The sequence below is a fragment of the Chrysemys picta genome, chromosome 23 (genome assembly GCF_011386835.1).
Source record: "Chrysemys picta bellii isolate R12L10 chromosome 23, ASM1138683v2, whole genome shotgun sequence".
Lineage (NCBI taxonomy): Eukaryota > Metazoa > Chordata > Testudines > Emydidae > Chrysemys > Chrysemys picta.
The window spans coordinates 2,858,121-2,886,034 of record NC_088813.1 but is presented as its reverse complement, the minus strand read 5'-3'; the positions used below and the strand labels follow the sequence as shown (position 1 = coordinate 2,886,034).

Genomic DNA, 27,914 nt, shown 5'->3' with positions numbered 1-27,914 from the left:
TAAAGAATTAGTCACGTTATAGCGAGTGTATTTCAATATATAGATACCAGATTTTTTGTGTGTGTGTGTACATGCACGCCCCCCCCCCCCCAAACCTGTCCTATAATAGTAATGGCACATACAAACCACTCCAGGAATTCTTACCAAAATTCCCCTCAATAAGATGCAACCTTACAATGGAGATTTCTTAAAATGTTTATTTAGGAACAAAGCCTGGAGGGCTGCGAGTGTCATGAGGACACAGTATTAAGAAGAGTTTTCACACTATTAGAATAGAGTTTTGAATGAGTTTGAGAGTCAGACAATGTAAGGGTTAATACTCAATCAGGCGAGACACAGGTACAGCTTTGCCCAAACTTTAATGAACTGAAGAGGGTTTAGGACATATGACAATACAATAAAGAAACTAGCTTCCTTTCTTCTAACTTGCTGAAGACCAAACTTTGTTTCTCACAGTGTGGCAAAAAGGCAGAACAAAAGGAATCACCCTATTTCACCCACCCCCTCCTCATCTCTGGCAAGTTTAAGAATATGGTTAGTGAGCAGTGCACATTTAAGGACTAAGCCAAATAATACTGTAGGCAAGTTGCTAAGCCCAACTTTTAGGACAATGGCACTTTTTATTGCATTCAGGAAGATGGACATGACAAAGAGGCAAGGGAAAGTTTCCCTTTAAATTAAAGTGTTAATAAAATATAGCACCTTGAACTTTTCAATCCAAGGTGAATAGCAATGAGAGCTTTTAAAGGCAGCATCTAAAAACAGTTCATCGTGTTCTTTTCTATACCACCCCCTTGATGCAAGGAGTTAAGATTTCCCAGCCCAAGAAGCAGCACCAGAAAATGCTGGCATGAAAGGGCTAAAAGTTATGCCTCATTCTGACAAAGATGGGGCTTCCTGACATTGTGGCATTTTTACATGATCTCAAGTTAATTACATCCCTGCAGAGTGACATGTCACAGTTAGGATCAGAGTTGATCATGTTCATGAACAGATTAACTCTTCTGTTCCAGGAACCAGATTTTCCTGGTCATAAGTTCATTGCTAGCACTGAAAGCACAAAAACCACCAGTGCCAAAGAGTTTTAAATAGTAGTTTTAAAAAGATAGGCTGCATAAAGCACAATAAACCGATATCCCACCTTTCCTAGCTCAGCTCAAGAGCTGAATGAAGAAAGCCCCAAAATTTGACCTCCTGCAAGAAGTTCAACTGTATGACCACATGTGGTGCTTGGAGAAAGCGCCCAAATACCAAGTGTCTGAGACACAAACTCATGCTAGTATTACCGTGCATTAAGAAGCATGTGCGACTGGATTCTCCAGTGAAACTAGAGCCTGTTCCAGCATCTAGCCTTCCTGCTTTGATTCTCAGAGATAGTCATAGCTGCAGAAAAGGCCCAGAGCTGCATGCGCCATGGCAAATGCTCCTCGGGGAGTTATAAGGATCGACAGAGGGGAACATTCAACAAAAGACAGCAAAAATTCAGAAAATAAAAAAGGGACAAGATTTTGTCATAAAATTATAAAAACATAACTTAAGAAAGCCCATAGCCGACAGCGTTCAGGCTATTGCTGTAAGAAGTCTAGGAAGTCTAACAAAGACTCTGCTCCTCTTCTAGTGAAGATCCACCTGGACAAATAGAGAAAGGGCAAGAGTAGGAATTATTGAAGAACAAGAGCACCAGATTTGAAGTGCACAGTGGATTCCACTCCGCCTGCAGTGGTGTGACGGTCAGCGTACTTGCACCTCCCACCCCCATAGGAGTATGACATGTAGTACCTACCTCACTAGGCTCCTTTCCCCCAGAATAATTATGCCAGCTAGCTTATAGGGGGCATTATGACAATATAAAAAAAGAAATGCATCATCTACCCCTTTGAAAGCAAGCTTGTTATACAAGACAGCACTAAAGTAAACTAGAAAACACACACTGCAGAGCTGAAGAATAAAATCAGGATATTTGCTCCTTTTTGCTAAGCAGTATCACATCTTATCCCAAGAAGCAAAATCCTGATTCCTTGGGCCAGTTATTAAAAAATGACAACTGAGTTAAACCCAGATGTATGTGCTAATGTCCCCACTAACCAGGCTGTGAGGGACATCAGCACAGAAATAAGTACAACGGCCTCTGGGAAGTCTTTGTATTTCCATTGATGATCTCCTAGAATGTGGCATCACAAACACCAGAAGTCTCAATGCAATCCACAGTATCTGTAATTTTGCAGGCTTTCTGAGATACTTTCAGTGACTCAAGGCACCAAGAAAACTTTATGGAGGGAAAAAGTGTTTTAAAGAGTATTGCTGTTCCAAGTGCCATCAATAACCTTTTTAGGGAAACCTACGCACATTAGTCTGGTAATTTTCTGACACTTCACTTTTACATTGCAGTTCCTTTGAAATGATAGCTACTACGAGGAAAATAACTATCCTGATCCTATGTCTTTAAACAACAAAAATCCTCCCTCATTCTTGCAGATACTACATGTACGTGCACAAATTCTGCTTAATTTATTAAAAAAATACCAAGTACGCCTACAGGATAGGTAGAAAGTCATAGCTTGGAACAATGGAGAAACTAACTACACCATGTTCAGACACCAACTCCAGGAAGAAAAAGTAACTTCACAAAACCAGTTACAACAATTTTGTTTTCCTGCAGAAGCTTGAATTTTAGGACTTTAATGAGAAAAAAACTGAGGTTTTAGTAATGACAATAAACCCGATTTTCACAGCTGCCTAGCATCTGCAGCTCCTATCTGAGTTGTGAGAGCTCAGCACCTCTGAAATTCTGGTTCATTGTTTTGACATGGGAACCTGTAGTCAGAACAGCAGCTGAAAGAGTGATAAAGACACCTTATCTGCCTTTAAATAAGAGGCAAACAGGCAGGTGAGCCTATAGATAAATACATGTGATCACAGCCTAAGCAGGTTAATTACAGGGCTTTTTTTCCTTCCTTTTGAAATGTTTCTATACCACATGTTTCTAAGGTAAAGGTTTCCTCATCAAAACAACAGCTTTTTAAATCCTCAACTTCTCTCTCTACTTGGTGTAATATCTCAGATAACGGTTCTATAGAATTAAATCTAGTAATTGATTCTGAGAGTCTCTTATTTCAAGAGTGCATAGTACATTTATTATTTAAAAGAAAAAACACTCCTACACACCTTTTTGTACTTTGCTGTGTGCCCATTTTGCTAAGAAAGGGGATCAGAACCAGCGACAGCGTTTCCAGACACACAAATACCATGCATCACTCAGAATGCAGCTGGCATATATGCATGAGCAGTGCAAGCTGACTCACATCGTGCCAGTATTTTCCAGACTGATTTGAAGAATTCAGATGTCAGGAGGCAAGGAATGAACAGATAAAGGAGGAAAGAGACTGACGTCATGTTTTAACATTACCAGGAATTAGTCATGATTTACTGATGGGAACTTCAGTTCTGTGATCTCTGAGTCAGGCGAGCTGCTGCCACTTCTATCGCTGTAGGTGTCCCTGTAGAAGTCAGATAGCTTTAGGAAAGGGAAGATCTAGCAGAAGATTACACCACAGGACTAGCCACGCAGCCTAGTTCAATGGCATTTGTTGTTTTATAGTGAGTACAGGCCCTTTAGAGATCAGTCTGCACATCATGAGTTAGTGGGAGCTGGCTGTAAGCGTAGCAGATTGCAGGTTCTAGATGACACTCCGCTGCTCTTGTCTTTAAAGGCAGGGATCATTCCATTCAATGGTTTTTACTTGCTTAATTTTGTGGATCAGCCATCAGTGGCCTGGCTGGCCTCCAGAAGCCACCACAGCCTGTCCCCAGGCACTACACAACCAGAACACCAGGGAGCTTGGCCTTTATTTACTTCTGAACAGAGTATTTTGGAACCTGAAACCCTGCATGAAAGGTTAAGAATTTCTCCCAAGAGAGAAGTGCAAAACCCAGTAGGACACGTGTCAAACAAAGCATGTTAAGACTAAAGTCTGCAGTCTCTATGGGAATAAGGCTAAATCACAATGACATGGTTTCAATGTAGGGGTCTATGCATTTCAAAAGCTATTTAACCCTCTTCATAAAGGCAAGCACTGCCCCAGTGACATGTCAGATAAGCTAGCCAGAACCTTCAGTATAACCCATTCTACTGCAACCCTTCCAGGGCAGAGGTCCTGCTGCCTTTCATCTGGAGTCAGAGCTATTTCATAGGAGCTTTGAAAACTCAGGAATGAGAAGAGCTGTAAGACAGGCACAGGCACCCTATGTGCACTGTCAGCTCCCCAAGAGCACATGCTAAGCATGGAAGCACATTGTACGTTGGTGCAATGAAATACAGACTCAGCACCAAGAGGCGAAGTGTTTAATCAGCAGTAGATTATAATGACCCAAGATGTTTCAAGTTACTTTTTCCCTCCCCACAGCAAACCGACTGGCATCGCCTGTTCTCAGTGCAGCCATTCCCAACAGCAGGCTTTGAGAAGGGAAATCTAAGGCCTTTTCTACAATGCGGGGGGAGATTGATCTAAGTTACGCAACTTCAGCTACGTGAATAATGTAGCTGAAGTCAATGTACTTAGATCTACTTACCGCAGGGTCCACACTACACCATGTCGACTGGAGACGCTCTCCCGTCAACTCCACTTGCGCTTCTCATTCAGGTGGAATTTAGGAGTCGATGGGAGAGCAATCTGTGGTCGATTTAGCGGTCTTCTGATGCTGTAGACAAGCCCTAAAACACGTCATCTAAATATTCTCAAGGTCTAGATATTTCGCCTTTACATTCTCTTTGTATTTTGGTTATGTGCCTGCATAGTTCAGAGATTCAAATGAGCAGGGTTGGAGTACGACTGCCAGCCATTTCCAGGTACTATTATAGAATCATAGAATGTCAGGGTTGGAAGGGACCTCAGGAGGTCATCTAGTCCAACCCCAGCTCAAAGCAGGACCAATCCCCAGACAGATTTTTGCCCCAGATCCCTAAATGGCCCCCTCAAGGATTGAACTTACAACCCTGTGTTTAGCAGGCCAATGCTCAAACCACTGAGCTATCCCTCCTCTCACTGCTGTATGCAGGATCCTTGCAACTCCACCCAAGAGCTTCAACGCTTTTCTCATTGTAGTACACTATTGGGTTCACTGGTAAAGGACACAGCTTTTCCTGACACACAGTCACTTGTTCCATGTGCTTTCTACTGTGCTTAGCTCAGTTATCAAGCGGTCTCTGCTGCCTGCTGTGCCCTGCAAGCATCATTTCTCTGTGTGTCTGAAGGACACGACTGCTTCATCTTTTAAACCAACAATGTCTGTTGATAAAGGGAGGTATCACCAACCAAAGGGTGGACTTTTTTGTATATTGGCCACAGATCTGCTGTCTGTACTTAGAGTGCAGTACATGGGAATAAATGGGAGTAGGTATGTCATTAGAAACTTATTCCAGCATATCAATCCCTCTGCAAACTGGGTCAACAAAAAGCCAGAAAGGAATCTACTCTTACTCTGGACCCAGCAAGAGGACAATACAGAGAACAGTGTGGAGATTATCTAGGCATGCTACCTAGGCCAACAGCGGTCATGTTATGCCCGGTAATTGTTTGAGTGTGGGGAGGATGCCAGCAGCTGTCCTTTCCTTACGCAAGGGCCAGGCCCAACCGCAATGCCTGAGCACCCCGGCATACCCGTTCCCCAAGGAATGGTACAACAAGCATACCCCTTGTTCTTTGCAAGCGTCTGATCCCCCTTAAAGGTAAAACCTTCCAAGGTTCTGTGTTGGGCAGAAGGACTCCATAGCCCCCCATGTAGGCCAGAGTCTTCAAGGCACAGTCTAGCCCAAGATGAAGGAGATGAAAGAAGGAATGTTGGAAGTACGCACTTGATGCCTTTGTGCCAGACATGCTGGGATCCCCATTCCTGTCAGGTCATGGAGTCCCCAGCCCTAGCATTAAAGAATCAGCCATGGCTCAGTAGAGAGCTCTGTACTATGGAAAGTCGGGCACTGAACTAGGATATTAATTCAAACCTACCTGGGCGAGAGCCTGCAGCCCTTCTGTAGATAATGTGTGAGCCTCCCTGCAGAAGCCAGCAGGAGGCCAAAGTACGGGGGAGACGGCTTTATGGGTCTGGATAGGAACTCTGGGTGATACTGAACACCAACAAAAAATGGATGCTCTAAGAGAAGAGAGAAAAGCAGGGAGTGTGTTAGGTTAATTCTGAATAATGAGTCTCTGAGAAGATCATTGAACGGCCACATCTCATGTTGGAAGACCTTTCTGGATAATCTCTTCACATCTCACAGCTGGCATCTGCTGCTGACAGTCTAGAGCAGGTGTTCTCAACCTTTTTCCTTCTGAAGCTCCCCCAACATGCTATAAAAATTTCACAGCCCACCCGTGCCACAACAGTTTTTCAGTAGATTAAAATCCGGGACCAGCATTAGGGAGTAGCAAGCAGAATAACTGCCCAGGATCTCACGCCACAGGGGGTCCCATGAAGCTAAGTTGCTCAGGCTTCAGCTTCAGCCCAGGGTGGAAGGGCTTGGACTTCATCTTCAGTCCTAGGCAGCAGGGCTTGGGATTCGGCTTTCTGCCCTGGGCCCCAGTGACTATCGCTGGCCCGGCTCTCTGGTTTATTTGGGCGGACCCCCTGAAATCTGTTTGCGGCCCCCAGGCCAATGGTTGAGAACTGCTGGTCTAGAGAACATCATTAGGATCTGAGCTGCACGACCAAGCTGACAAACTCAGGATCCCTGAGTTCCAACCCCAGCTTTGGTTCCTTCTGTGCTCTGGGAGGTCACCTCCTTGCTCTGTCCTTGGTATTCCTCTGTCCTCTAACTCCTAACGGTCATTATTATTTTGCACTTCAGTAGCTCTGTTTGGGGAACAGACTTGAGATATTGAGATCTTGCCTTGAGCCCATAGAGAAATTGCCATGTCAGACAAAAAACTCTCTCCCTGACACACACACCAACTCCCAACACAGCTGCTCAAGTGCTCACCTTCCAACTCAACCACTTCCATTCGCTCTCCCTCCACATCCTGGCCTACGAATTTCAGGCCCTGCTCTTCGAAGAAGCATTTCAGTTCTGGATTCACCTGAGGAAAAACAGCAAAGTACACATGATCTCTCACGCTCATGCTCTTCAGTGAGAAAGCTTACAAAGCTCAGAACACACCAACTGATACCTCAAATCTGTGTCTGTGTCTCTCTTCCAAGAAGTCATGATCTCCATACAGTTTTCCTGCCCAGAAAGAGAGGACCTTTTACATTCTCCTTAATTACATCCAAAATCATGGTAAACTCCACTTGATGATGTTTCTACTCCTCTTTAACCAATTAATGTATAACCCCAGCCTATTTCCCCACCATCTTCCCCCTGTGTTATCCACAAATCACGCAATCTGCACTGCAGCATTGCAACTGAGCATTAGCCAGCATTAACTCCTAGGCATCCTGCCACCCAGTGGAATTTACAGACCTGAATTAGGTACCTAACTCTGGGGAGCCTAAGCACCTACGAAAGGGATTCACAGGCCTTGGCTACACTGGCAATTCACAGCGCTGCACTTGCTGCGCTCAGGGGTGTGAAAAAACACCCCCCCCAGAGCGCAGCACTGTAAAGCGCCAGTGTAATCAGTGCCTGCAGCGCTGCACGCTCGCTCGCAGCACTGCACGCTATTCCCCTCGGAGAGGTGGAGTACTTGCAGCGCGGCGAGAGAGCTCTCACAGCGCTGGCAGTGCGACTACACTCAGAGGTAGTCAGTCACCTGTCTTCACTCAGTACTCACAGCTGTGAACACTCTCCTGGAATCAGGCACTTGGCCAGGTCAGACCTCCTCCCCGTTACTGCCAATAGCTGAGGGATTAGCACACTCACCTGTGATCTGGGAGACCTGTTTCCAAATCCCCACTCTGCCCGTTTTGGAGCAAGGACTTGAACCCAGGTCTCTCACATTCCAGGTGAGTGTCCTAGCCACCAGGCTATTCAGTGAGAGTCTCTCTCAATCTCCCCTGTTGAAGTTGTTCCATTTTGTATAAATAATTAAATATGCATCGGGCCTGAGAGAAAGAAGGTGAGAAACTGACTCTATAGTCTGGTGGTTAGAGCACTCCCCGGGGATGTGGGAGAGTCAGGTTCCAGTCCCTGCTCCAAATCAGGCAAATGGGGAATTCAAACCTGCGTCTTCCACATCCTAGGTGAGCCACTGGGCTATTTGGGTATCATGGGACAGAGACATGTGTCCCCCCAGAAGTGTTCTGAGCACGCCTACTGGATCAGGTCCCACAGGCGAAATAGGCGAGGAGTGCCTTGCCTGAGAATGGTAGTAGGGATCAGGTATGAGCTAAGGCCCCAACAAGCAGAAACTTAAGCATCTATGAAATGCAGGCATCTACAGCATCTCAATGGCACCTGAAGTGACAGTTCTGGCTTAAGGACCTTTGTGGATCTAGCCCAGAGTGACTGGTTTCCACCAGAACCTACTTCTTCCGCAGCACAAGGGGGCTGATGTTTCACTTCCACCACAGAAAGTCTCAGGAATGCCTAGCAGACAGTCTTAGCCCTTTTTTTTTTTAAACCATTAAACAATCTGGCTAATTTTCTCTCTCTCACTTCTGTCCCAGTCGACACACTGTATTCTCATGAATCATTTCAGACACTAGAAGGACCGAGAAGATATAGCAGTAAAAAAAATCCCATACTCATGATCGAGTTCTTGGTTTGGAAGAGGGTTCTCCTTTTGCCAAGCCTCATGGTCCCACCCATTTGCCCAGGATTATGTTCTGGCATGTCTATGACCTAGGGGAGATTATTAAAACAGTGAACTGACGGAAACAGGAAGAAAAAAACCTGAAACAGGATTCAAATGCAAACATCCATAGGACAATGCAAGAAAAACAGTGAAATCTGTCTTAAGCAGCCACTCCAGGGGCCCAGCACAATCAGACATTTAATTGAGGTGTTCTTTTAATGAAGACGCAGAATTGTATTTGGTAGGTTTGGTGATACCAAATTTGGTGGGGCAGGCTCAGTACAGGAGATAACAAGGAGTCTGGTGGCACCTTAAAGACTAACAGATTTATTTGGGCAAAAGCTTTCATGGGTAAAAAAAACCCACTTCTTCGGGAGACAGTCTAAAATGGTGGTACCTGTACAGATCCCAATGTAATTAGGGTAATAGGATTCTAACTGCAGGGCTCTAACTGCAAAACTAAGTCACCATCAGCATGTGGTGGCTAGACTTATAAACATACTCCTTTCCAGAGTCGGAGAGAAAGGAGCACTGTAAATTATTGTAGCCGAGGTCACAAACAATCCCAATACTTTGGGTTGTTGACTGGCTTACCTAGCTGAGATTTTTATGGACTTGCAGCCCTAATTCTGGATGGACAGAGATTCAGTTGGCTCAAGAAGAAAATGTATAAAGTTAATGTTTAGGTAGGTTAATATTTGGCACTGTCACCATTAACTTTTTCTCTGTTTGGTCATATCCACCATTCCACTATAAATTTTGTTGATTGCGCTGTAAAAAAGTCATCCTTGCTGAAAACTGCCCTTTAAACTCTCAGGAGTAAGTTCTTTGTTTTATAAAAATGCATAGATGGAAAAAACCCTCAGTGTCTGTACATTCTACAGTGTGTGAACCCGCTGCCAAAAAGATGACAAATTGACTTAAGGTAAACCGAACTAGGACATTTACTTCCAAAATAAAAGTGCCCATACCCAGACTTGCACCAAGATATCAAGAGATGTAAATTCCAATTTCAGATATTTTAGTACAAGTTTGATTGGCTTTTATCTACGCACAGAGAACACTTCTAGCTTTGAAGGGGGGTCAGAACAAGCCACATTTGAATCACACCATACTCACCACTGGATGAGTAGTTTTGGGGTCAAATTCTGTAGAATTGGCATCTGTAAAATGACATTCTTAGATTAGAAGCAAGAAGTCACACACTGAACATGAGTAAGATCGAAATGAATCCCACTCCCACACTCATGTGAGCAGTACCAACTTATGAAGGGACCACTTGTGAGAGCAGAATCTGTCCCAGACACCAAACAAGCCCAGATGTATTTAATTAGACTTCTAAGATAAATATTTCTGAGTCTAGGTAGAAGCTGCCATCTTCCTGAGGACAGCAAAATTATTTGTGACATAAGCAGTATGGGAGCCCATTATGAAATACCGTAAATCAGTTTCCAATTTGCCTTAAGCATCAGAAAAAAAAATGCTTATTTTCTGGAAATTGAACCTTTTGTTTCACATTTTAATTCTAACTAGCAAGCAGACTTGAAACTGGATTACAGTATTTGATAGTATATTTTATCTACGGTGACAAGTATCTCCTACCTGGCTAGCTTTCAGCTTGATGGACTGAGCAAAGTGGGTACAGTTTTCCTTAGACTGGTTCTTGGAGACAGATTTTTCCCCAAAAGCCATCTCCTACCCACAAAGAATGGGGAGTAGTTACAGCCATCATCCCAATTAATCCATTAATAACCTGAACTCAAAGTTAGTTATCACTGCAATTACCTTGCCAGCCGAGAACATTGCGTGCAAACTCCACAACTGCAAGCTGCATCCCCAAGCAAACTCCTGTAGAAAGAGCAGAGAGTATGAAAATGACACCGGGTAGTGAACTGTGAGGGTCTCCCAGATCATGCAGTAATGCAAAGCTCTGCACTTTGGCACCTGCATGGAAGTCTACAACACACAGAAACATACTGATTTCTAGAGGAAGCTTGTCTTGTGGCTACAGCACTGACTGGGACTCAGACCTGGGATCCATTCCCTGCTCTGTCTCAGACTAAGTGAGACTTTGGACAATTCAATTGATCTCTCTGGGCCTCAGCTGCCCATCTGTAAAATGGGGATAATATTTCCTCTCTCATACTACTTGTCCATATGGTCTAATTCAATTGTAAGTAAGAATCTCTGCCCAGAACAGCGAAGTGTAAAGCCCAACACAATGGGGTCCCCATCTCATTTTGGGCCCTATGTGCTACCTTAATACAGATCTTAACTTCTTGATCAACACTGGCAGCAGTCATTGATATGCCAGGGCTGCACTGGAGAGTAAGGTATCTTCCTTTAGTATATGCAGTCAGAACACAGTGGTTTAAAAATATTTATCTATATTCACACACAGTGTCACAAAATTGTGAATCAAGAACAATGTTGAGTGCCGTACTGGTCTCTCTGCTAGTTTCTCTTATCTTTTCTCATTACATGCATGCATTCCGAGAATTAAATCATGGGGGAAATTATTACAAATCAACCACATCCAGAAGAAATGCAAGTTTCCTTGGGAATATTAAAAAAACATTTTAAATGCTGCCTCGGTGCTCTGTTAATTTTAAGTGTTGTCATTAGCTATAGTATAATATACAGAACACCTGCATCAAGAGAACACTATGGGGTTAAGAAAGCATTAGCATGTAACAGTCTAAAGCAAGAGCTTGATTGATCCACAATAGAGATGTGTCTGATCAGAGGGCTAGGGTGGGATTCAGATTTTGGATGTACACCTGTTGGCTCCTTGCTTCCCTCCTCCCCCCATAATTACTTCATGCTGTCAAATACGTTCTATTTCTCACCTAACAAGGGCTTTTTCTGTTTTCTTGCCCAGGAAATAGCTTGAATTTTCCCTTCTGTTCCTCGAACGCCAAACCCACCTGGAACCAGGACTCCACTGTACAAGGGAAGGGGAAGAAAAAAAAAAAAATCCAGCTACATGAGACTTGCAGTTTTCTATACCCTCCAAACAAGTATTGCAGCTCTTCTGCTTTAAGACCTTGGAGTTACAAGACCTGACCAATTCATTTTACTACCAAGATTTCTTTGAATATAACTGCGTGCACAGTAGTGAAAAGCCTTAAGGTGCTTATAAATGACAGAGTATCTGTACTAAAATAATCTGATGAATGGGATTAAATGACAAGATTGCCTATGACAACAGGGGACTGGACTTGTTGACCCAAGAGGTCCCTTCCAGTCCTGTCTCCCAATTTTAAGATGTCTCTGTGAGAGCTGCAGGATTTTGTAGGCAAACACTTGTCGGAGCAACATTTATAAAAAAAAGTCTAGTTTCTATGTAATAAATCTCTTTGGACAGACAAATATAATATGGGCTGTAATACAAGAGGCAGTGTGCCCTAGCAGACTGAGCACTGGACTGGGACTTAGAAAATCTAGGTTCTATTTCCAGCTCTGCTACTGGCCTAGTAGGTGCTGTTGGGAAAGTCACGTCCCTGCTCACTGCCTCAGTTTCCCCATCTGTAAAATGGGAACAGTGACCTCATTTAAGAGCTACAGATGAAGTGTGCAGTGTAAGTGGTAGGTGTTGTTATTACTGCTCCTCTTCACATGATCTGAAAGAGCAGGACAATATATGTAGAACAGCATACGTGCTTCACAACAAATATCTGTTAATCAGTCTATTGCTTAGAGACAAGTCAACTAAATTGTAGCACAATATGTCCCAACTGCAATCGCAAAAAACACAAGGATTCTGCAGGTGATTCTTTGTATTACTGACCAATGGCAGGAAGTGGATAACTGCTTCCCAAATAACTGATCACTAGTCATGACCCACCACTGCTCGCTTGGCTCACACCACCCCTTCCCTGCAACCTAGTCTCTCCCTTCCTCCTCCAACATCCCTCTTTCCTAAAAAAAAAAAAAAAAAGGATCTGATCCCACATTTGTACCCTCCTCTTTCTCCCAGCTTTGGCCCTCCCCTCAATCCTCACCCTTCCTCATCCCACTTTTTCCCCAGTGGCCCTTCCCATGCCTCATGCTGCCCCCACCCTTTCTCCTTCTCCTCAAAACCAGCCAGTTGTACACATAGCTAGTCTGTGTAATCACATTGCTATTGCTGTCCCTCCCTCCCCGATTTGTTTGTTACAATTACACAAAATTATATTGTAAACGCCGCAGGACAGGGGCTCTCAGTGCACAACACAATGGGGGGAGGGTCCCCGAGTACAACTGTGTAAATGTCAGCAATACCAAGGGAAGTCAGATCCTCTTTGAGGAAAGGCCTATGGTTATGAACTGCTTACTCAGCACTACAGAGTTTCTGCCAGGCCTCGTGGTATCGGACTGGTTCTTCTTGTAGAGTAGCTGGTTCCAAGTCTGCAGAATCGATATACTAGGAAGAAATCCAGGAATAATCACAGTGAGAGAGACTGGCACAAGACCCCCCCGATACCAAACCCTGCTGTTTAGTTTTCATTGAATCTAGATGTATGAGACTCCCTCCCTGTCAACACAGTCTTGTTTCTTATTGTATATTTACTAGTGTTTGCTTGGTCTGATTTTTCACTTGCTAGGCAATATAGCTTCTTGTTCATAATCACTACAGTCTTTAATTACATGTACAGACACCATGCTTTCAGGAGGTCCTCTACCTCACTGAGCAGTTTGGATGGTGGCTGATAAGGCCTGAGTGGTAAGTAAGGCTGAGGTCCATAGGTTTTAGATTGCATGCAGCATATGAACCACATTTACAATAATGAGGATAAAAAATTCAAACAAACAGTCTCCTTAACTGCATGTTCAATTTACACACTGAATGTGGCAGGCATTCAGGAGAACAATTAGACTGCATTATGATGGCACATATGAAAAAGAGTTACAGTTCTGCAGGCACTCTTATCCTTAGCATCTCCTGACTTTGAGGAGTTTCACTTTTCTCTTCTCTCTCTTAGATAGCTCTTTGAGCCCCTGTGTACCACCTACATGCACGGGTCCCCTGCGGCACTTAGAATCCTGTGCCCATAAGCCGGAGAGTCCCCAATGCAAGACTACTATTACAAGCAAATCCCATCAATAATCAGAGAAGGGAAACGATGGAAGGCAGCCCAGCCTTTGTACAATGCTGCAATAAATTAAGTGACAGTGCACAAGATATACTTCACTAGTCCTATTACAAACAGTGGTGCTACACACCTCTTGGGTAATACTTCATATTTAGAGGTAACATGGTTCAAAGAAATTTTTCTTTAAAGTTTCAGATGAAAGATGGCAGACATTTCAGTACTCCAAGAATGTTCATGAAGTTCAAATATGTTCCAAGAGGCTTACAGAGACAATCAGTTTCCAGCTGGTGTCAAGATCACAGTGGAATACTAGGGCAGAGTATCATGAAGCTTGACAGTGCCACCAAGTTAAATCAGATTACCCTACAAAGAATTGGTTATAGTAATGGCTAGAGAAAATTCAAAATGAACGCTGGCCTTCCCAACACCACCACTCAGGTTCAACACTGAACTCCTGAAAAAACCAGACAGTGGACATGTATTATGTAGATCCCCTGTTCTGAAAGCAGGAGGTTGGTTTGCTATTAAGTTGTATGCATGTAACAGATGTTTGGACGCTGTATCCAAGGAGAATGAATGAGTTATTATATTCCTGGCTGCTGAATCATTCTGAAAACTGTGAGGTGTTTCCTAGATGTGTGCAAAACCGTAAGCAAGAACAATCTGGTTAAGACACAAATACAACTCCAGCTAGGAAGGGGGGGGGGGGGGCGGGGGGAACGGACGGACATACCTTTATCTCAAGTTTGTGGTTGATGGCCAGTGCAGAGTGTTCCAAAGCTTTAATGACAGAAGCATAGGAATCTGAGAACTTGGTGTATTTGCCAACAAGTGCAATGGAGCAGGTCTCTAGCAAACGGTCATATCTAGAAACACAAAACCAAAACACAGGGCTTGTTCATTGTTAATGGGAATTGATGGGTACTGTGCACTTTTAAAAATCTGGCCTAATGGGAGCTGGCAGCTTGAGAGCCTGGCCGCTGACTACTTTTAAAAGTCTGGCCTTTAAACAGTTGTTATTCTGAATGAATGACAGTAATCTGGGGACTTCCATTATTTGATAAAGGGAAGAAAAATTCTGCTAAGTAGCCACAGAGAAGAATAATGGTATGGGAGAACAAATAATTTCTTACCTTTATTTCCAATTATTTTTGGTAGGTTTTAGGTTTGTTTTGCTTTGTTTTTGATGAGCTTAGTTGTACTAGGTCCAAAATAGCTATCAAATTTATTAAATAAAAGTCAGAGGAAAGCATAGTCAATCTTGCACAATACTGTCCTCTGTGCATTCTAACTCAGTCCATTCCAGTGGCTGAGGGAAAAGAGACTTCTAAATCCCATAGAAGTGCAGATTTCAACAGCCTGGCAGTGCAAGATGTTACATTCTTGTTTGTAGGATCTGGAAAGCCACAGGACTCTCTGGGCCTGATTCTGATCATTCACACTCACAGTGAAGTCAATGAAAGACACAGGTACTCATCACTTCTGAAATTGGGCCACTTACTGAGGTTCCAAAATATGCCTATAAGTGCCTAACTTCAGGCACCCTGCTTTGAAAATACTGACCCAAGTTATTGTAAATGTGGAGAGCACAACTCTTGTCAATCTGAATCCCTCCAATCCTTCCATTCTGGTCACTCAGACACCTTTTTGTTTCGCCTTTAACAGCAGCACCCATAAATAGTAAAGGGAACATTGAAAGGCAGCCCAACTTTGGTACAATGCTGCAATTAATTGTCAGTGCACTAAACATACATCACTAGTCACATTAGTACCCAATACACTACTATGTATACTTTGCTTTGCCTTTGTAAGCATATTTATATTGTACAGTCATATTTAATTTAGTTTTCACCATCAGGTGATTAGAACATACACCTCTACCTCGATACAATGCTGTCCTTGGGAGCCAAAAAAATCTTACCGCATTATAGGTGAAACTGTGTTATATTGAACTTGCTTTGATCTGCCGGAGTGCGCAGCCCCCCCCCCCCCCGAGCACTGTTTTACCGTGTTATATCCAAATTCGTGTTATATTGGGTGGCGTTATATCGGGGTAGAGGTGTATTAGAATTCTAGAGCACTAGAATACTAAAGGAGCTGAAGAGATCTCTGAGCCATTAGCAATTATCTTTGAGAACCCAAGGAAGACAGGAAAGATCCCAGAGGACCACCTATCTATGAAAATGGGAACACAGACAACCCAAGGAATTATAGATGGTCAGCTTAAATTCAGTACCCAGAAAGATAACGGAGCAAATAATCAAACTATCAATTTGAAACCACCTAGAAGACAATAAGGTGATGAATAATTGTCAATGTGGATTTGTCAAGAATAAAACATTTGGTTGATTTGACATGCAATTCTTTGACAGGGTAGCAAGCCATTTGGACAGGGAGAAGCAGTAGATGTGATATACCTTGACTTTAAAGCTTTTGATATTCTTTCACGTGGCTTTTTCATAAGCAAACTAGGGAAATATAGCCTAGATGAACCTACTATAAGGTGGGTGCACCACTGTTGGAAAACCATATTGAGAGAGTAGTTATTAGTGGTTCACAGTCAAACTGGAAGGGCACATGGAGTGGGGTCCTGCAGGGATCTGTCCTGGGTCCAGTTTTATTCAATATCTTCATCAGCGATTTAGATAATGGCCTAGAGAGTGCACCTATAAAGTCTGCAGATGATACCAAGCTGGGAGGGGACTGCAAGCGCTTTGTAAGATAGGATTAGAATTCAATACAATATTGACAAACTGGAGAAATGGTCTGAAATAAACCATTCCCCAGCTGACCACTGAAAGCCAGGACACAATCCAATTCCAAACTATTCCCAATTGTGGCGCCCACCTGTCAGCCATCTCCTTCCACTTCATGAGCATCCTCCTGGGCTGCTTCTCGATGGGAAGGTCAAGCCTGCGGCGGAAGTAATCAACAACTCCCTGCTCCTCTAGTAATAGAGGAACCCGGTAGATGGAAGAGACATCATGAACACAAATGACCTGTTCATAAAAAGTGAGGGTCATTAAAATATATCCATATGGATCTAGAAATGATCCTAGCAGAACATCAGACAACTGGACATTACTACTTCTTTCTGCCTCCAGAAGACAACTGCGTGATCATTTAACACACATTTACTCAAAATGAACAAAAACTGATTTTGAATTCAAACAGTTTATAAGAACATTCTTCCTAAATGAATGGTCTAGCCACAGCAGCTAGTACTTGCTGACGGCACCTCATAAAATGTGCAACTAAGTAGGAAGTAAGAATGAGCAAATCCAGTTCTCACTTGAAGGCACAAGGAAGCAGAAATCTCAAGACTGTCATAAGGTAAGATCTACTATTTAAAATAATAAATGACATTGTAAGCCAGTTTCCAGTGACTAAGTGTGCACTTTACAGAACACCCAACATAACTTGGCTGTCCTCATCCTTGGCTGTTTCAATAGAGAGACCACTGACTGAATGGGCCAGAGAGGTTGAACTCCCTCCCATGCTCCGTTTGTTTTGCCCAATTGCATCTGGTCTTGAACTGATATCACAAGCTCTTTGGGGTAGGGACTTATTTTAGGATTGTGCAGTGCCCAGTACAATAGAGCCATTTCCTGACTGGTGCCTCTAGGTACTACTGTAATATAAACCAGTAATAATTGATCTCTCTAGACCAAGACTGAGGCATGTATGCAGGGCACAGAGAAGCTTGTATTGTTGTCAAGAGAGAATTTGACAACTTTTACCACCACTAAATTTACAAAAAACGTTTTAAAAAAATAGTTAATTTAAGACTAGCCAAACCATTCTGTAGGGCTGAGAAGGGGGGTTATTTCAATATCTCTAGTCCATTCAACTCTTAGTGTTTCCGATGAAGGGATTTGACTTGTAACACTTGTCCACTGGGAATAAGACTGCACTTAATCTCACAAAAAACATTCCATTCCAACTTTGAAAGTCCTGCTTCCTCCTGGATTCAAATGGAAGCTGAATTCAGTTCTCCACAGAAAGAATTAAGCAGCAATTATTTCTTCTTATATAGTAAATAGCATTTAGCATTAAAGTGTGATTATGGTTCAAAAGGACAATATGTAAAAAAAAATGGCACATACTTAGTCACTTTACTGAAAATTCAATAAATTTTACTTCTATCTGCCCTGCAGCTAGATTTTATTCTGGTTTACACAGCAACAGAATTTTTAGCCAAGATCCAAATGCAGAACTGGGGACAATGCATGAACCATAAGACTCAGCTTGACTTTGCAGTGCTAGAATTTAGAAAACTATTTTTAAAATGAACAAACTTAATCTGGTATAAATGAGACACAAATATGATTCCCCATGAGGATTTCATAAAAGTGATACTTTAAGGTGCTATCCCCTTTAGTCTACAAAACACTTATTGGTCTAGCTTCACCTTTTGTTCATACTCAATGATTTATCTACTCACAAATAAATGATTGCCTATCATTTAACAAGTATCAGGGGGTAGCCGTGTTAGTCTGTATCCACAAAAACAACAAGGAATCCAGTGGCACCTTAAAGACTAACAGATTTATTTGCATCTGAAGAAGTGAGGTTTTTTACCCACGAAAGCTTATGCCCAAATAAATCTGTTAGTCTTTAAGGTGCCACTGGACTCCTTGTTGTTTTTATCATTTAACAAGGAGTTTCTTGTACAAGACAGACATCACACTCTGGAGTGAAAAATAAATGCGTTGCGGATAGCATTAAAATTTCCCTGGATATCTCTTCTTGTGCAATCTGTCACTAATGTGAACAGGCAGATATGAGCAATGCCCAAGTATGACCATTAGACAGCATATTTGTACAAGGAGCAGTGTGCAAAACACACTCACAAATCCCATTACTTAAGATAGTGCAAATATTTTTTGAGCTCTAAACGCTGGTTTTAGAAGCCATAGTCTTTCCTAAATGCAGAAGGAATTTGGAAGGTTAACAGGTCTCCAGAATAACCATTGGGAAATAATCTGTGCAATCTGATTTAACAATTGTAAGAGGTTTATTGTACCTAGTGTACTTCTGCCTATTCAGCCAGATATCAGGCTGACACAGAGAGGAATTGACAAATATGTGAGACATGTATTTAAGAACAGGAGAGAAGACAAACATGTAGATGTTTTTTTAGTCTATAAAAAATGTATAGCTAACACAGAGGAACTCTAGGCACCAAATAAAATGTTGCCCTCAGCATTTGACAGATGGCAGAAACACTGGTTACAGAAAGGGAGAAAGTACAGCATTTTTTACCTGTTCTGGTTCTACATGACAGAACATAGAGATCTTCTCCTTTACGGAGGTGTCCAGTGGAGTGGAGCATCTGCACACAATCTAGCAGAGAAAGCAGCGATATCAAGGTTGTGAAGCAGAACAGCAGCACTCAGGCATTAATCTGACCGGTCACTAAAAACAGTTTCTATGCCAAAGTTCCTATCATGGATTATTTGTTAATATAGTTTATTACTTCTATACCACCATTGGTATGCAGCAGCATCCTATCATCCCAAGTCCAATTTAGATCAGGAAAGGTTGCTGAAGGATGCCAGCCCCACACTTTCCAAATGAATGTAATATAGCAAAACTTACCAAGTCTGGTGAGAGACCAAGTCCTCTGAGTTCACGAACACTATTCTGGGTAGGTTTAGTTTTCTGCTCTCCTGTAGAACTTGGCTAGTAGTCAAAGAAGACCAAAATATATTATTGAACTAAGGTCTAGATGTGCATATGAGGTGTTCAATAGTCATTCAAGCCTTCAATTCCTATGCATCATATTAAGTTTTAATTAGGGGTCAGGAACCCTGAATTTATGATAGTCTTTCCCTCATTTCACTGCCAATTTAATCACACACAGACCCAGAGGGACTGCACGGTATTGGGGAAGGGAGAGGCAAAATACGAAGACTTTAGCTGGATAGAAGCTCAAGGTATCTGTCTAGTGCGTGCTCCCTGTAAGTAAATAAGATTTTACTCTTTGAGTGCATGGAGTGCGGAAAGTGAGAGAAGGGGGCCTGAGTTAGTTGTTCCCCACCCCCAGGAACTTTTAGCAAATTAGTTGGCCTGCTGTACTCATCTACATCCAATAGTGCTGGATAAATCCCGTCAGGTAGATGTTTCTGCTAAAATGATCACCAGTGAAATATACAGTGGTATTGTAGTAGTGTTGGTCCCGGGATATGAGACAAGGTGGGTGAGGTAATCTCTTTTGCTGGACCAAGTTCTGTTGGTGAGAGAGACAAGCTTTTGAGGTTACACAGAGCTTCTTCATGACCTGAAAAAGAGCTCTGTGTAAACTCGAAAGTTTGTCTCTCTCACCAACAGAACTTGGTTCAGTAAAAGATCTCACCCACCTTGTCTCACCAGTGAAATAGTTAGCATCAACATTAACTGTCACTATGCAGAGTTAAGAGGATTGTACAGCAACTTCAAAACGGGAGAATTTGTGCAGTTTATTTGCACCACCAAATTGTTATATACTGGCTTTGGGGTTATGCTGTGGAGATTATAAAACAATTACTAGTGACTATGACTAAGTTTTAATTTAGCTTTTAATCTTCATTTGTAGGACCCACAATTTATTTCCTTATCCATTTGGCATACATTGATTTAGCTTTTCTTTTGTATGGAGTCTATCAACATCATTTTGCCTTGTTTATTTGATTCTCATCTGCATCAATGATTTCAGTTTCTGCACAGTCTCAGAATAGCTTTTCTTAGCTAACTTTAGATTCCTTTTTAAAGCTGCCATGGTCCTCAGGAAACTTCTCTGTCAGATCATCATGAATTAAAGGACACTCAAATCTTAGAGTCTATGCAAGGTTATAGTGCCAATTAAACCCTCCTACTGATGGAGACAGTTTAATCAAATTTAAAATGTACATTACATCAGAACTATTCAACTTTGTAACTAAAACCACTCAAAAAAAACTTTAGGGACTGCCTGAGAGAATATCCTGGAAATTACTGTTTTAAAGTTTGAGAAGTTCTCTGATTTATTTTGTAAGTCTGAAATAACACAGACTCTAAGACAACACATGTAAAGAGAGGCTGTTAAAAGGGTACTAATAAACATAGAACCCAATTCTCTGTTCTGTTGCACCTTGTGTAGTCTACACCAGCACAAACTGGGTGAAAATGGTATCTACTCTGATTGACAGCATTTTACAATCACTTTACAGAAGCGTAAATGACTGCTCAACATGCAGGGAAATGGGACACTAGGCTCCCAGAGTGCACTCAGTTATGAAAGACAACAGAAATAAATATTCCAAAATTGTGCAATGAAAATATAAAAGAAATATATAACTTACATTTGCTGAAATTCCTAACTATTTGCTAGGCACACAACAGTATCCTTTGGGAGGATATAGCTATTGTGGCTAGTTGTGAACAGCGATGTCTCTGCATGTTCTGAATTCTTTCCTTATGTACACACTTATGTTCTGCATTACAAACACACACTATGCAGATATCTTTCAGTATATGTGTATCTATACTACATCTCTAAACACATTTATAAAATAAACCCTAATTATAAAAGAAATCCCTGGCCAACACAGCTTTCCATGGACTTACCTGGGGAACTAGACTGACATGAATATTACAGAAGTTCTCTCTTTTGGCTTTGAACTGGAACTGGCGGAAAGCCTCGATGAAGGGCATACTTTCTATATCTCCCACTGTTCCACCAAGCTAAACGAAAGAAGACCATTTAGAATAGCACCAAACTTCTCATAACTGATACTACCCAGTATCTTTCTGGTCTCTTCACTTGATTTAAGAAAAAAAGGAAAACAGCCTACTACACAGCCAATATCATTGTATGGACTCTCTGAAGAAACAGCAGCAGGATTTTTGCTGGGCATATGGTTTCCTTTACTGAGATGCTGGGTATTGGATGATGTGTTCCATGGCATTTTTCTGTTCTTCTCAGACAACTGTACATGGCCAGATGCAGTGTAAGCAAAGCTGGCCAAGAGAGGGTCCTTGGGACTCCACTCTTCCTTCTATCCAACCATTATTTTAACCCCTTAACGCCCTCTTCTTATGACAGTTTGGATTGCAGAAGAAAAGCAGCTTCCCACAAGGCCAACGTTGCTCTAAGGATTCATATGTAAGGACATTTGGTTCACATGCCTTATTACCCTGGAATCCAGGCATATTAACTCTGTAATGAAATTGACCTCCAATGCCCTAGGCAACAAGAAACCCAAAGTACCACCACTTCACCCTGCTAAACACCACGCTGACACGCACACAAAATGGGGTTTGTTCTTTGAATTGTCCCAATCAATAGGATGAAAAATCGTTTAACAAAAAAAAAAAATTAATTCTCTACAAGGTTTAACTGCCAGTGCACAGTTCAATTTACTCTGCATGAGAATCAAGACTAAGGAGAGAAATGCTACAAACCTCAATCACACACACTTGGGGTTCAATGCCATCTTCATCCACAGGAATTCGTGCCTGCCTCATTACCCACTCCTGAATAGCATCTGTGATGTGGGGGACAACTAGAAGAGAAATAGGGACAAAGGTTAAAACCACAGTCTACATAAACTGCGGTCTAAAACTCACTGTGTAGCAAATTGAGATTAACTGGCCATTGCTTCTCATTCACATCTAATGTTGTTGATATGTCTTTTTAATCAAAGCATTCCTTTTAATAAGTGGTAATTCCTAGCCATGACCTTTCAGATGAGGAGATGTAGTCCCACTCCACATCTCAGACAACTGTAAGTGATGTTTTTCAGTTGAAAGCCTCCAATACAAACTGTATTATATGCAGAGTCTGGAGAGTTTTGTTATTTTAGAACTGTCTATGAAAGGAGTTTTATGCAAGCAGACAAAGATGACATAAAAAAAAAAAAGGGCAAAAAGACTAACTCAGTCCACAGAGAATGCAGCTTCCATACTGAAATCACAAGAGCAGGAAGGCAGTTTTAAATGTTGCTAGACTGTGTCCTACAGTATTATTTAATGAGTTATAAAAAAGCAGTGGCACACCTTAAATCAGCCACAAGATGTACATAATCCACAAGATACTGGTCTGAAAATGAGATTATTTGTATGCAGTGTAGTTGTAGTCATGATGGTCCCAGGATATTACACTGACACTTTGGGTTTGATTACACTAGAAAGTTGTCCCGCTTTAACTACAGTGATACAGTTAAAGCAACACCACTAATGTGGGCAGTTATATGAGTATAAAGGTATAAACCTCTATACCAGTGTAACTGCACCCACACTAGGACTTGTACCAGTAGAACTATATTGGTTAAAATGTCATACCAGTGACTGATATAGGTATTGCAGTACAACTTTCAAGTGTAGACCAGTCCAAAGAATTATTCAATGTCCTCTTTGTAACTCAAATGAGAGGAGAGAGACGTAGAAATACTCAAGATAGGGGCAGATTTAGGTTTATATCTACAGAAGGTAAAGCGAAGCATTGCATCACCTTGGACAGTTTTGCCCAGGTAATCTCCCTTCCTCTCCTTGTTGATGACATATTGATAGATTTTTCCAGTGGTCAGATTATTGTCCTTGGTGAGACGGATATCAAGGAAGCGTTCGTAATTGCCCAAATCCAGGTCTACCTCCCCTCCATCATCCAGCACAAACACCTCTCCTGCAGCAAATGGTAAGATAAAAATCATCAGAGTCAGCTAGACAAAGTACATGCAAGCAAGTTGTTTTTCTGAGACAACTGAAAGTTCAGTGTAACAAGCCAGCTTCTTGATAAAATAGTTTATTTTATACAATTAAATATTTTAAAAAGAATAGCTAATAAAAATAAAAACCTCATAGATTAGAAAGTGGAATAGGATTAACATGTTAAAGAATAAATCACTGCACAGCCTGTGTATAACAGACAAGATTCTGAGCTTATTTATGGTGACATAAAGCTGAAATAAAGCCCTTGAGATCAGACTTTCACTGAAATGTATTCTAACCTTTAACATCAATTCAATAAATCTGTAAGGAAATATTTACAAGTCCAGCATAGTCATTTTTAATGGAAGTTACTAGTATCAATATTTGTTCTACATACTCTCAAGGTGAATCTACACATTACAAAGGCTTTAAAGAAAATATAGAATTGGATTCCCTTTAGAGCAGTGGTTCCCAAACTGGGGTTTGTGAACCCCTGGGGTTCACAAAATGTTACAGGGGGTTCTTGGGAAAAAATTCCCTAATGGCAGACAGAGCTGTCCCTAGGGACCCTGGACAGCACGGGGCCAGCAGCCTGGAGCCCCTGGACTTCCAAGAGCTAAGCAGATCAAAGCAAGGATGTCTATCACACTGAGGAGATCTAAACTTCAAGACTCCTTATAAGAAATGGAGAGGGAGGTGGATATTTTTTGCTGTTTTTAAAATGAAATAGGCAGCTAGTATTGTTTTTAAAAATATTATGAAGAACAAGCTTAAGCTTTGTTGTAATGTGCGTTGTTTGCCTGGACTGCTCAAGACCTGAATGCTTGTGTAGGAGGAACTCTTTGAGTTGGCTTCTTAAATACCTTCCTGCTGTTTTACATCTGATACTCCTTGATGAAACATAGGAGCCTTGTCTTATAACAGGCTTATTCAAAGTGATACAAGCTACGAAAGTGAGATCTTGGAAGAATGTTGCTCTTTTCATAATGTAATAATACTGTAATGATAAATATTAATAATAAATAATGTGTAATAAGCATGTCATAAAAACAAAGTGTATTTCCAAGATCACTGCTTTTATAATTTATACTCAGGTAAAGGAGAAAATCCCTGGAAATATTCATTTTTAGGAGGGGGTTTGCGAGACTTGACATTTTCGTGAAAGGGGTTCACAAGTTGTTAAAGTTTGGGAATGACTGCTTTAGAGGCAAACAGTCCTCAGTACGCCTTTCTAAGAGATGTTTGTTTAAAGATCACAAAACCCTCACCAACATTGTCTTATCCACTTTCTCCAGCTATTCATCTCTCTCTTTTCCCTCTCAAGAACCTTATGCAGATAAAAAGGTTTGGGCCCCCACTAGGCAAGTAGCCAGGTCCTACAACTGCAACAAAAAGGAGCTATCTGACAATACACAACTTTCACCTGAAATCACTGATGGGCTTGTCACGGATAAATGTGAATTAGCCTTTGCTAATTTCAAACCTTCATCCTGGAGAAGGGTAAGAGTGTACAGAATAAGTTGTTTATATCAAAATATTTCTCTACTCCCCACAAAAGCCTTAGGACCATAAAAAATTTAAATTAGAGGAATTTTATGAATGAAGAGTTCAGCTTACCATGCTCATACGGAGAGAAGGTCCCTGCATCAATGTTAATATATGGGTCAATTTTAATGGAAGTGACATGTAACCCACATGATTTCAGGATTGTCCCAATGCTGCTTGCAATGATCCCTTTCCCAATCCCTGAGATGACACCACCTGTGACTAGAATGTACTTCATTTGTCTAAGGACCTAGAAAAGAAAATATTTTTTGTTAGACAGCAAGATCTCTGTCAATTTAAGTGGACAAAAACATATGGCCAAACCGAAATAAGAATGTTCTCTGAAAATATTTGTGGAACAATAAGAAAAGTATAGGAAGCTTAAAATCTCTGCTCTGTGAATATGTTCAAAGCAAGTATTCACAAACAGAAGAGGTGCACTAGCGTCTACTGGACTATCAAGAAACTAGGTCTAGTCCTTTTCAAATTGTATGCTTCACTACCAGATGCTGTGTGTCATGGAAGTCTTGCTGCTCCAGTTAAGTGAAGTAACCACCATATTACAGGAGCTGAATAAAAGAGCAACAGAGTCCATATTTAAATGGCTGGGGAAATTAGGCAGAGCCCGATGTCTACACTGCATCTGGGAACGGCCAGCCGGAGGTTGCAGGGCTCAGGCTAGCGCACCTAATCTTGCTGTGTAGACACTGCAGCTGGGGCTGGAACAGAGGCTCTTACGCCTGGGAGGAGTAAGGGGGCAAGGAGACTGCAGATCCTGGCGCGCTGCAATGTCAAAGCACCGTCCCCAGAGCTATGTCTAGCCTGCTGGCACCCGCCCTGCTGCATTACCACGGGCAGAACCCATTGTGCTAGGCGCTGTACAGTGACTCCCTGCCCCAGGGAGCTGGCAATCCAGAGACCCAGGCACTCTGCTGAGGTGGCCAAGGGCTAGTACCCAGCGGGCTGGGGGGGGGGGGGCACGGACACGGGGCAACGAGACACCCCGCCCCTCCCCCCAGCGACCCCCAGCCCGCGCCACGCCGCCAACACACCTTTGGGCGGGCCCTGTCTTAGCCCCGCCCCCAGCTGGGCCGCAGCCCGCCCTTCCCCGGCCCGGAGCTGTCAGTGCCTGAGGGTTCCCCTGCCGCGGGCGGGCGGGCCCTCCGAGAGACACCCCATTGCCTGGGGCCGCACCCCGCCGGCCCGACCCCTTCATCAGCCCCCCGGCTGGCCGGTCCCGTCCGCACCCCCCCGCCTAGCCGCTTGGTTCCGTCCACCCTCGCTCGCCCGCCCGCATGTTTTCCCACCCAGCTGCCACCATGGTCCCGTCCTGCCCTCGCTCTCACCGTGCCCGCTGGGCCCGGTGGCGGCGGCGCGAGACAGGTGTGCGCGCGCGCTCGAGCCGGCTTGGCAGTGAAGTGAGCGCATGAGGCCGGTGTGCTGGGAGCGCACGCGCGTCGCTGAGAAGACGCGCCTGCGCAGTGAGCTCCACGGATTCAGAATCAGCCGCGCTCATCGCTGTTGGGCGCTCTCGGCGAGGGGGCGGGGCCTGGTCGGGGCGGGGCCACTGTCGGTGGGGCGGGGCTGGGTCCTGCAGCGTGCAGTGAGAGCTGGGTCTGGCTGCCAGCTCGGGCCATGCCAAGCTGCCTGCCCTGCTGCAGAGCCTCTGCCTGCACTCTGCCCCTTGCCTGCACCCAGCCGGTGCCCTGCTCTGGCTGTGGTGCCCCCATCACAGCCACCAGGCCGGGAAAATGGCACTTCAGTTACACGGTCACTTTAGCCTTGTCCCAAGAGCCCAGCACCCGTGTTCAGGGCAAGGCGGTAAGATGTGCAGTGACCGAGCTACACTTTTCTCCAGTGAGCCTGCAGGCAGGATTGCCTCCTCCTGGGTCCTGTGCCTCTAGCAGGCAACCATCATGCAGGATTCTCCTCTAGCTCAGCAGTTCTCTTCTCAAACTGTGGGTCGGGACCCCAAAGTGGGTCATGACCTCATTTTAATGAGGTTGCCAGGGCCAGCATTAGACTTGCTGGGACCCGGGTCAGAAGCTGAAGCCCAAGCTTCACCCCCACCCGGGGCGGCAGGGCTGGCCTTACCATGAGGCGAACTGAGGTGGCAGCCTCAGGTGCCAGACTGTATGTGTGTGTGTGTGTGGGGGGGGGGTGCCACTAGGACCCCGAGTGTAGAAAATTGTGTCTGCTGCTGGTGCATATGTATACTTTCTGCTCTGGAGGCACAGAGATGGTGGAGTGCTGTGCTGGAGGAAGGAGGGCACAAGAGACATAACAGGCAGGCAGGAGAAGAGGTGAGAGGGAATAACAGAAAGCAGGAGGAGCTGCAGGGAGAGAGAGGAGGAGGAGCATCTTATGTACCTCTCTAGCACCCCAAGAAGCCTGGACTGATTAACACCAGCTTCTCAGGGAGCTTCCTGTTTCCTGCTGCTTCCCTGAACCCACTTGAGGAGAACAGGCAGTCAACTGAAGTACTAGGAGCCAGTTAGGCCCTTAAGACACTGATATCTTCCCTCACTCAGGCCCGGCTACCAGCCTGCTTATTTGTCCCCTTCAATTGAGTGTTAAGAGCCACTATAGCTGGCACAGAACAGCAGTCATGAGTGAAAGAAGAAGCGCCTCTGTGGGGCAGCATTCAGAAAAAGAAAGCAAGCAAAGGAAGCTTTTCTATCTAAGCAGGAAGGAGCTCTCCTGAGATACATAGACACAAATGTTTACGGTGAGCAGTGAGGATGTGAGTGGTGAGGAGATGCCTGATCTTCCAGTTAAACAGAGTGCAGGTGACCTGGCAGCTACTGCAGTATCCACATCTCCATCTCAAATGGATGTAACCATGCACATTCCTGAAGAAAAGTGTAGATCAGAGAAGAGTGTGGTGGAGGCGCAAGAA

General features: G+C 43.3%; 1 protein-coding gene across 1 annotated transcript; it reads right to left on the bottom strand.

The window, feature by feature from the left end:
• Positions 1-340: 340 nt before the first annotated feature.
• On the bottom strand, positions 341-26,566 carry CTPS1 (CTP synthase 1). Its single transcript, XM_005286251.4, has 19 exons — positions 26,362-26,566; positions 25,088-25,265; positions 23,274-23,444; positions 22,226-22,326; positions 21,389-21,505; positions 19,403-19,486; positions 19,067-19,147; positions 16,649-16,800; positions 14,535-14,667; positions 13,043-13,131; positions 11,576-11,670; positions 10,512-10,574; positions 9,846-9,889; positions 8,677-8,773; positions 7,161-7,216; positions 6,974-7,070; positions 6,003-6,147; positions 3,407-3,497; positions 341-1,629 (listed from the first exon to the last, which is right to left on the bottom strand). The coding sequence occupies exons 2-18, from the start codon at positions 25,251-25,253 to the stop codon at positions 3,413-3,415; spliced, it is 1,776 nt and encodes a 591-aa protein (XP_005286308.1). The 5' UTR covers positions 25,254-25,265; positions 26,362-26,566; the 3' UTR covers positions 341-1,629; positions 3,407-3,412.
• Positions 26,567-27,914: the final 1,348 nt, after the last annotated feature.

Excerpts from the sequence above, each read along its gene's own strand:
- CTPS1 (XM_005286251.4), bottom strand. The coding sequence starts at position 25,253 with ATGAAGTACATTCTAGTCACAGGTGGTGTCATCTCAGGGATTGGGAAA. Across the intron at positions 13,132-14,534 it reads ACCACAAACTTGAGATAAAG|TATATCGATTCTGCAGACTT; the intron begins GTATGTCCGTCC and ends ATTTCTTCCTAG. Across the intron at positions 9,890-10,511 it reads CAATGTTCTCGGCTGGCAAG|ATGCCAATTCTACAGAATTT; the intron begins GTAATTGCAGTG and ends GTCATTTTACAG.